General features: G+C 41.5%; 1 long non-coding RNA gene and 1 gene segment (V, D, J or C); both read left to right on the top strand.

The window, feature by feature from the left end:
* The first annotated feature begins 1,700 nt into the window (after positions 1 to 1,700).
* LOC135247139 (Ig lambda chain C region-like) lies at positions 1,701 to 10,881 on the top strand. The segment is given in 4 exon segments: positions 1,701 to 1,778; positions 1,855 to 2,184; positions 9,507 to 9,536; positions 10,331 to 10,881. Coding segments are annotated over 3 exon segments (609 nt in total).
* On the top strand, positions 4,192 to 7,493 carry LOC135247140 (uncharacterized). Its single transcript, XR_010328092.1, has 2 exons — positions 4,192 to 5,367; positions 7,397 to 7,493. It is a non-coding gene; the product is annotated as an uncharacterized LOC135247140 (long non-coding RNA).
* Positions 10,882 to 11,102: the final 221 nt, after the last annotated feature.

Here is an 11,102-nt window from a genome sequence, read left to right as displayed (position 1 = left end):
GAATCTGCTACTCATCCATTTTATTTAAAATTGTGTGCATATGGTGATCTCTTAACAACAGAAATAATTTGTTACTTCCCAGGTGTAAGTGGAGTGACAGTGGTGACACAGAAGCCTCCTGTTCTGTCAGTGAGTAAAGGAGATACGGCCACTATGGACTGTAACCTCGGGACTGTGACTGATTGGGCTGCTCACTGGTACAAGCAGGTTCCAGGTGGAGTTCCTCAGTTTGTGCTGCGTTTCTATCACTCTTGGAGCTCTACTGACTATGGAGCTGGTTTCTCCTCCCCCCGCTTCACTTCCAATCATCAGAGTAAATCAGACTATCGATTGATAATTAAAACTGTAGAGGCAGGAGACTCAGCAGTGTATTACTGTGCTACATGGGACAGCTCTGCTAAAGAGTGGGTATCACAGTGATTCACACCATGACAAAAACCTCTGAGCTTCACTTCTGCTTTAAAAGCTGCTTCAGAAAGGAGATAACTTCAAACTTAGAGCAGGATATGAATTTACTCAAGCTGAGCCAGAACTTCTCAACCATGTCAGTAACAGCATGAGGCCCAGTCCACTGGTGTTAGAAACCCTTCCTGGAGGGCCAGAGCACATGCTGGTTTATTTAAGTCGCTACCTGGCTCAATAAATCACATAAGTTGTTTTGTGGGTCTTCATTTGCTGCTAATGTGTAGGATATCACTAAATCCTGATACAGCGTTCTGTGACTCTGAACTGTGTGGCTGTACCTTCACGTCTGCGCCTCTTTCTATCACCATGACATGCTGCTCCTCCATCTCCAGACTGAGATTGTAGTTAGAGGAGTAGAGCAAGAATCCTTTACGGTTCTGTCCCCTCCCCTCTAATGCTCCCACCCATAGGAGTCACGCCGCATCCATCAGCATTCACACATGGAGGCAGTGACTCACTCTCTAGTGCTCTGTAATGTCTGTTCTACAGACATCTGCAAAGCTTTACTTAGGAGACTCCAAATTAAACAAAGAAAGCAGAGCAGCACCCACCGCCATTCACCGCTTCATTTACAGAGTGAACCACTAATAATGTGAGCTGATGCTCTAAGTAAACAGTATGAAATTTTCTTTCACAGATCAGTTGCATAGTTGAGTCATCCCTTGTGAGTGGTGATGCTCCTCCTCCAGAACAGGCCTCACCTCCTCCCTTACTGAACATTGGACTTCTGTTTAATGGTATCACGTAACATTTTATACATTCAGAAGACATACTTATCCAGAGTGAATTACTCGGCTTACATTATTTTGTAAATGAATAAATTTATACTGCTAAATCTTTACTGAAGCAATTCAGGTTCCCACTGAATAACTGAAACACAGTCTTGGAATTTAAAGTGAAGTTCCTTAATCATTATGCCACACTACCACGATCAGTAGGTAGCATTTAAAAGATTCAGTAATTTTTCACACAGGTCTTTGTCCTCTTTTTTTCTTGTGTGATACGCATTATTTCATGATGGTGTTGAACAATTACAATGCATTAATAACTGACTGTACAGTTGACCGCCACTTTGTGGTATAAGGTACACAATTACAGGGAGCCTTCTTTCGTTCCCCAGAACCTTTGATTGGCTGAGTGCAGAAGCTCCTCCCTCTCCATCTCCCTGATCGACTCCTTATAGTTGGGTGTTGCAGCCTCTCCTCCCCTCACACTCCATCCTGCTCATCTCTCAGCTGGACAGCAAGGGCCGTTCACACCACACACTGACAACGTGCTGGGGACACTCTGCACTCTCGTCACTGTGCTTTCATGTAAGAAACTTATATTTATAATTATTAAAAAATTCAAATGTAACAATGTTTATTACATGAGCTTTTTATTTCCCAGGTGTGAGTGGAGTGATAGTGGTGACACAGAAGCCTCCTGTTCTGTCAGTGAGTAAAGGAGATACGGCCACTATGGACTGTAACCTCGGAACTGTGACTGGTTATGGTGCTTGGTGGTACAAGCAGGTTCCAGGTGGAGTTCCTCAGTATGTGCTGTATTTCCACCACTCTTACAGCTCTCCCAATTATGGGGCTGGTTTCTCGTCTCCCCGCTTCACTTCCAATCACCAGAGTAAATCAGACTATCGATTGATAATTAAAACTGTGGAGGCAGGAGACTCAGCAGTGTATTACTGCACCACATGGGATGACTCTGCTAAAGAGAGGGTATCACAGTGATTCACACCATGACAAAAACCTCTGAGCCTCACTTCTGCTTTAAAGCTGCTTCAGAAAGGAGAGAACTTCAAACTCGGAGCATGATGTGAGTTTACTCAAGCTGAGCCAGGACTTCTCATCCATGTCAGTAACAGCATGAGGCCCGGACCACAGGTGTACTCTGTCTTGGATGGCCACAGTGACTGCTGGCTTTTGGTCTGTTCCACAACCAATGATTTAAAGTCACTGCCTGGCTAAAGAGTCCACATAACTTGTTCTTTCAGCCTTCATTGGCTGCCAATGTATGAGATATTACAAAATCCTGATATTGCACTCTGTAACTCTGAACTGTGTGGATGTCCTCCGAGCTGCATTTCTTAGCATGACCACCACATGCTGAATCAGCAGCTCTAGAGCCTCTTGGAGCAAATGCTGCTCCCCCATCTTCAGACAGCGATTGTAGTTAGAGGAGAAGAGCAGGAATCCTACAGGATTGTGTCACCTCCCCCCTGATACTCCCACACCAGGAGTCGCACATGGAGGTAGTGAGTCACTCTGGTGCTTTGTAGTGTCTGTACTCCAGATGTTTGCAAAGCTTTACTTAGGAGACTCCAAATTAAACAGTAAAAGCAGAGCAGCACCCATCGCCATTCACCACTTCATTTACAGGGTGAACAACTAATAATGTGAGCTGGTGCTCACATAACATCTTCGCAAAATGGTATCTTCATTTACAAATTAGTTTTATAGAACAGTCATCACTTGAGTATAGAGATGCCCCTCCTCCAAATCAGGCCCCACCTCCTCCCTTACTGTTCATTTTAAAAGCCCAGGTAGATCATTTAATCAGCTAAATCTGAGAGCCATTTCAACTGTAGAGGCAAAACAGTTCTCAGAAAAAATATGAGCCACTTATCTATTACTTCATTTCTCTTTTCTTAAATGACAATGCAGAAAAATGTAGGCATTTCTCAGAGACTCTTGTCCAGTGAGATGTACACAGCCTGCGTTCTTTTACATTGAACCCTTTAATACAACTGGGTCTCTATTGAAGCATTTCAGGTTCCTGCCAAGCAAATTAACCCAGTCTTATTTATATTTCAAGATCCAGTTCCTAAACAATCATGCCACACTACCACTTTCAGTGCGTAGAATCTAATACATTCACTAAGGTAATTGTTGTCTTCTGTCCTCAGGCAATATCCATAATTCCATGATGAAGGTGTTTAAGAAAAAATAGCGACTGGCAGAACTGAAAGTGAATATCTGAAAACCTGAACCTGTGTGAAAGCCACATAAAACAACAGGTGAAATGTGCTCTTGCTTTATTCCACTGAAACATAACTGACAACTACTTTCCCATATGAGAAACAGAATTACTGGAAAAAAAATTTATTCTGTTCCTCAAAACCTCTGATTGGCTGAGTGCACAGGCTCCTCCCTCTCCATCTCCCTGTCTGGCCCCTTATAGCTGGGTCCTGCAGCCTCTCCTCTCCTCACACTCCAACCTGCTCATCTCTCAGCTGGACAGTAAGGGCCGTTCACACCACACACTGACAACATGCTGGGGACACTCTGCACTCTCATCACTGTGCTTTCATGTAAGAATCTGCTACTCACCCATTTACTTTAAAATTTTGTGCATATGTTGATCACATAACAACATAAATCATTTTTTACTTTCCAGGTGTGAGTGGAGTAACAGTGGTGACACAGAAGCCTCCTTTTCTGTCAGTGAGTAAAGGAGATACGGCCACTATAGACTGTAATGTTGGGACTGGGGGTGATAGGGCTGTCTGGACCAAGCAGGTTCCAGGCGGAGTTCCTCAGTTTGTGCTGTATTTCTACCATTCAAACAGCGCTCCCACATATGGTGCTGGTTTCTCCTCTCCCCGCTTCACATTGAATCATCAGAGTAAATCTGATTATCGAATGATAATTAAAACTGTTGAGGCAGGAGACTCAGCAGTGTATTACTGCACCACATGGGATGGCTCTGCTAAAGAGTGGGTATCACAGTGATTCACACCGTGACAAAAACCTCTGAGCTTCACTTCTGCTTTAAAGCTGCTTCAGAAAGGAGAGAAGATGTGCATTCACTCAAGCTGAACCAGGCTCTCTCAGCCATAGAGCCATTTAAGCAACGTTAGCAAATAAAAGTCTCCAGTTGCCAAAGCTGGACAACTACAAGCAGCCAAATCAAAAATATCAATCAGCAAGAAGTCACCAAAAAACAACAGTCAGTGAAGTGTTTGTATATTTGGCATCTGTAATAATAGAAGCATTCACCGTGTCTAACTCAATCCAGCCAGTCGACTGTTTAGGCACTTCACTTTGTACATGCTATATCTTCCCCAAAAAAGAACATAAATGCCTACATGCTGAGCACATGGAAATTATTCATTCTTCTGAAGCAAAACCTACCCCATTACATTTATATTTAAGGCATTCAGCAGGTGCTCTTGTCCAGAGCAACTTAAACTGCTTGCATCCTTTGCATACAATTCATTTGTAAGGCGGAATATTTACTGGAGCAATTTAGGCTAAGTGCCTTGTTCAAGGAAACAACAGTTATTTCCCCCCCGGGAATCCAACCTATAACTCTGGAGTCACACGCCCATTTTCCTAATCATTATGTGACGCTGCCCCCACGTCATGCAATCTCTGTCTCCTTACGATGTTTAAAGATCATTGATATAAATATGCATTACCCAGGGTACACAATGCTCACACTAATTACCTTTTACAACAATGATGGTTTAAGATGTAATATGAACATGTGATTTAATTACTGAGGTGCTGATATTATTAATGGCTTCATTAATTATATTAATAAAACAATGTCAATATTTCTTCTGACTTCAGGTTCTGACTACAGAATGTTCACACACTCCTATTGACTGAATAGGAATTGAATAACATTTCACTTATGTGCAAGATGTGCATATCTCCAATATGACTAATTGTATGAAATCTGCAGCGAGCAGCTGACTGGCTGAACCCTAGCTTTAGGGAAATTGTGATTGGCTGAGTTCAGAGGCTCGTCCCTTCACATTTTCCTTTATAAGCAATGCTGTAGTCTCTCCTCTCCTCACACTCCAACCTGCTCATCTCTCAGCTGGACAGTAAGGGCTGTTCATTCCACACACTGACAACATGCTGGGGACCCTCTGCACTCTCATCGCTGTGCTCTCATGTAAGAAACTTATATTTATAATTATTTTAAAATCCAAACGTAACATTAATGTTTCTTACATGAGATTTTTATTTTCTAGGTGTGAGGGGAGTGACAGTGGTGACACAGAAGCCTCCTGTTCTGTCAGTGAGGAAAGGAGATACGGCCACTATGGACTGTAACCTCGGGGCTGTGACTAATAGTGGTGCTTACTGGTACAAGCAGGTTCCAGGCAGTGCTCCTCAGTTTGTGCTAACTGACTATCATGCTTGGAGCTCACCCACATATGGAGCTGGTTCCTCCTCCAGCCACTTCACTTCCAGTCATCAGAGTAAATCTGATTATCGATTGAGAATTACAAATGTGGAGGCAGGAGACTCAGCAGTGTATTATTGTAAAACATGGGCTGATTCTGCTAAAGGGTGGGTATCACAGTGATTCACACCATGACAAAAACCTCTGAGCTTTACTTCTGCTTTAAAGCTGATTCAGAAAGGAGAGAACTTCATACTCGAAGCAGGTTGAGAATTTATTCAAGCAGCGCCAGGACTTCTCAACCATGTCAGTAACAGCATGAGGCCCGGACCACAGGTGTAGTCTGTCTTGGATGGCCACAGTGCCTGCTGGCTTTTGGTGTGTTCCACAACCAATGATTTAAAGTCACTGCCTGGCTAAGGAATCCGCATAACTTGTTCTTTCAGCCTTCATTGGCGGCTAATGTATGAAATATTACAAAATCCTGATATAGCACTCTGTAACTGTGTGGATGTACTCCAAGCTGCACTTCTTAGCATCACCGCCACATGCTGAATCAGCAGCTCCAGAGCCTCTTGGTCCCCTCCCCCCCTAAAACTCCCACACGAGGAGTTGCACATGGAGGTAGCGAGTCACTCTGGTGCTCTGTAGTGTCTGTACTTCAGATGTTTGCAAAGTCATACTTGGGAAACTCCACATTAAACAGTCAAAGCAGAGCAGCACCCACCGCCATTCACCACCTAATTTACAAACTGAACAACTAATAATGTGAGCAAGTGCTCACATAACATCTTCACAAAATGGCATCTTTCTTTACAAATTAGTTTTATAGCAGAGTCATCACTTGAGTATAGAGATGCCACTCCTCCAAATCAGGCCCCACCACCTCCCTTACTGTTCATTTTAAAAGCCCAGGTAGATCATTTAATCAGCTAATTCTGAGAGTCATTTCAACTGTAGAGGCAAAAGACAGTTCTCAGAAATAATATGGGCAACTTATATTTTATTTCATTTGACTTTTCTTAAATGGCAATGCAGAACAATTTAGGCATTTCACAGAAACTCTTGTCCAGTGAGATTTACACAGCCTGCATTCTTCTACATTGAACCCTTTAATACAACTGGATCTCTATTGAAGCATTTCAGGTTCCTAACGAGTAACTGAACCCAGTCTTATTTATATTTCAAGGTCCAGTTCCTCAACAATCATGCCACACTACCACTATCAGTGCATAGAATCTAATAGATTCAGTAATTCTTCACTGAGGTAATTGTTGTTTTCTGTCCTCAGGCAATATCCATAATTTCATGATGAAGGTGTTTAAGAAAATATAGTGACTTGCAGAAATGAAAGTGAATATTTGAAAAACTGAACCTGTGTGAAAGCCATATAAAACAACAGGTGAAATGTGCTCTTGCTTTTTTCCGCTGAAACATAACTGACAACTGCTTTCCCATATGAGAAACAGAATTACTGGAAAAAAAATTATTCTGTTCCTCAAAACCTCTGATTGGCTGAGTGCACAGGCTCCTCCCTCTCCATCGTACTGACTGGCCCCTTATAGCTGGGTCCTGCAGCCTCTCCTCTCCTCACACTCCAACCTGCTCATCTCTCAGCTGGACAGTAAGGGCCGTTCACACCACACACTGACAACATGCTGGGGACACTCTGCACTCTCATCACTGTGCTCTCATGTAAGAAAATATATGTGCTTTAATCGGGTACGGGTGAAGTACAGATCGGTTATTTTGTGGACACATTTTAAAATAAGGTCTTCTGTTGTTGCTTTCACAGGTGTCAGTGGCCAGAAGGTTTTGACACAGAAACCCTCAGTGCTGAGTGTGAATAAACAGCAGAAAGCCACAATGGACTGTAATATAGCCAGAGATGATCCATATCATGTTTACTGGTACAAGCAGGTTCCAGGCAGTGCTCCTCAGTATGTGCTGCGTTTCTACCACACACACAGCTCTCCAGATAACTATGGAGCTGGGTTCTCCTCCAGCCGCTTTACCTCCACAGCCCAGAGTAACGCAGATCATCAGTTAATAATTACTAATGTGGAGGCAGGAGACTCAGCAGTGTATTACTGTAAAACATGGGATGACACGGCTAAAGAGGACATATCACAGTGATTCACACCATGACAAAAACCTCTGAGCTTCACTTCTTCTTTAAAGCTGCTTCAATAACCTCATAGAAGATGAGTGTTTTTTTTTTTTTTTTTTTTTTTTTTTACAGCTGAAGCAGGATCTTTCTGTGCGGGAACCCTTTTTCTCAGTCAAATACTAAGAATGTACCGTAGTATTTATTCCCCAATACACAAAAATACATTCTATATGCATTAACTTACACAACAGGCTGCCAAACTGGCACAGAAGTATATATTCACAAAGAAAAAGTTTAAAATTATTTCCTTCTCATAATTTCTTAACAACTCATTGTACGAAAATGACAACCAAATCTGTTGTGTATATTTGTAACATACCATGAGTGGAACAGTTTTTTTTAATTTATTTTTTTTATTTTTACAAATGCAAATTCAGTCCAGATTACTGTATGTGTATTTCTGCTGCTCTAACTGCATATATCTGAAGCCTGATTAAAGGTCTCGGTAGTCTGTAGTGTTGTCACGCACTCATGGTGACTGTGAGGGAGACTGGTTTCATCAAAATTATATTTTATATTATCCAATTATTCCCACATATACAGTAAATAAAGAGTCTATTGATTTGGGGAAATTTCATTATATGATACCTTTTATGTCCTGATATTAAAGCACTTTACACTGAAAGTGTACTGACCTTAATCTCCACTAATGTGTGGGATTCACAGGGATTATGCATGACAGCCATATTGTGATGGACATCAGGTGAGGGGGACAGGGAGGGACTATTGGGATAGTTAAAGAATCAATAACCTGGTCTGGATTAATAAGCAATCAGAGGGTTCACCAAAAATGTAAACATTATTTTACTGAATGGGTCTGACACTTTGCCAGAGATAAACTGAATGAGATTATAAGATCCATCAGCTGCCATCAGGGCCCAGCAGGTCAGTGCAGAAAGCATTAGAGGGGCAGGAGCTCCAAGTGAAGAAAGAGCCACACCAGACCAGCTGTGCTGTAGAGATTTACCTGTGGGATCTGTTAGGGACCCTCAGCTGGGCTGTAGAGATTTACCTGTGGGATCTGTTAGGGATCCTCAGCTGTGCTGTAGAGATTTACCTGTGGAATCTGTTAGGGAGTTACAGCTGTGCTGTAGAGATTTATCTGTGGGATCTATTAGAGATCCTCAGCTGTGCTGTAGAGATTTACCTGTGGGATCTGTTAAGGAGTTACAGCTGTGCTGTGGAGATTTACCTGTGAGATCTGTTAGGGAGTTACAGCTGTGCTGTAGAGATTTACCTGTGGGATCCGTTAGGGAGCTACAGCTGTGCTGTAGAGATTTACCTGTGGGATCTGTTAGGGAGATACAGCTGTGCTGTAGAGATTTACCTGTGAGATCTGTTAGGGAGTTACAGCTGTGCTGTAGAGATTTACCTGTGGGATCTGTTAGGGAGTTACAGCTGTGCTGTAGAGATTTACCTGTGGGATCTGTTAGGGAACCTCAGCTGTGCTGTAGAGATATACCTGTGGGATCTGTTAGGGAGCTACAGCTAGGTTGTATAGGTTGACATGGGGGTTCAAATCGGGAAGAACAGATGTGCTATACAGATTTATATTTTGATTCTGTTTGGATATTGCAGATATGCTGTCCGTATTTACATGGTTCTGAAAGGAATTACAGATGTGCTGTCAGCATTCAGGGTTGTTCTCACAGTGTGTTTCAGTTCCCTCTTGCTGTGTTCAAGCTGAGCTGAGGTTTTTGTACGGGGGTGTACATCATCTGTATCACTGTGGTATTCGGCCAAGGCACCAAGCTGATTGTCGCTGGTAAGTCTCTTTTCATTTCTTTGCAAACTTTTTTAAATATGTAGTTTTCCATGACATTGTGTTGTTCTGTCTGACATAAATTTTTGGATTTTAAATAAGGCTTAAAATATTTTCAAATGTAGCGTTGTTTACATCTCTTTCAATTCAATGCTGAGATACAAAACCCATGCTTCATGTCTGAATTCTTTTCTCTGTAGGTTTCAATTCATAAAAAATTTCATATTCAAAAAATATAGTCCTTTTGCTTCGTTTGGAATCCTGGTATTGTTTTTTGCTAAATTATTTTTGAGAACAATGTAATATTCTGTAATATTTTACTGAGAAATTTTATGTAAAACTGACATGTTATATTTGCTTTAATACAGGGCAAGTAATTGTCCTTTAACTCAATAATATATACACCTTTAATGAACTTCCCATTTTTCATCGTAACACCTAAATTATTTATTGATTATGCGTTAAACACAAAGTCTATTAAGCCATTGAGCCTCAAAATGTAATATCACTGACAGATTTATTTGAAATTTTAATATTTATATTGTCATTCAAAATTTGGTGCAAATGACGTGACTGTAACAGAAAACATCGTTCAGTCGATTTTTCACTCAGTTTAAAGGCGGTGGAAATAAATAAAAAAAATCACTGGAATGTTACACGGCAAAGGTTGTTTGGATCTGTAAGCGTTTGTTCGAATAGCACTTTTATTTCTACATAATGTGCGATACATATATTTGCTGGACAAAATATGAGCACCCTTTCAATGAACCCGATATCTTATCATTTCTCTTTTTCAGATTCTTCTCTTGCTGCGCCTACCCTCTCTCTCCTGCCTCCATCCAGCGAGGAGCTGAAGACAAATAAAGCCACGGTGGTGTGCCTGGCGCAGATGTCTGTTGGGTTCGCTGATGTCAGCTGGACATCCGGCGGGAAATCAGTTACTGGCGGGGTTTTTACCGGCACCGCCGAACAGAAACCCGACAAAACCTTCGGTTTGAGCAGCTTCTTAACCATCACGCCCTCCGAGTGGATTACCGACCGCGTCTTTACTTGTAAAGTATCTGTCGGCTCTAAAACCTCAGAGAAAAGTATCAAAAAGTCTGACTGCAGCGAGTAAATTGAGGCTGTTGTGTGACATTATTGCTTATTTTATTTTTATTAGCATGGTTTTCCATCTGCAATAGTTTAGCAACCCATTATCAATAAATTGATTTATGGCAATACCTTAAGACTTTTTCAGGAATAAACTTTCAAGTTTAACATTATTTTTTGCTCTTAAACCTAGAAAGTGTGTTTGTTATCTTTGTGATTGTGAGATTAAATAAAGACTGTTGCATGTTTAAAAATACTCGATTTCATTTATGTGCATTTGTTTTTGAAAGGAAGGCAGATTATTAAATAAGATCAAATCTTTGCTGCGGTTCAAAAGTTTACCAATATATTCTTTCTGTAAAAACTGGAGTAGAGACACCATCAAACATAGTTTGATTTTTCAGTATCAAAAGCAGCAGACTGCAACCCTGGTCATGGACAGCCACAGGGTCTGCTGGTCTTCCTTGTTACAGCACT

This window comes from Anguilla rostrata, unplaced genomic scaffold, assembly GCF_018555375.3.
Source record: "Anguilla rostrata isolate EN2019 unplaced genomic scaffold, ASM1855537v3 scaf1085, whole genome shotgun sequence".
NCBI classification, from domain to species: Eukaryota; Metazoa; Chordata; class Actinopteri; order Anguilliformes; family Anguillidae; genus Anguilla; species Anguilla rostrata.
This window is presented reverse-complemented; position numbering and strand designations above follow the sequence as displayed.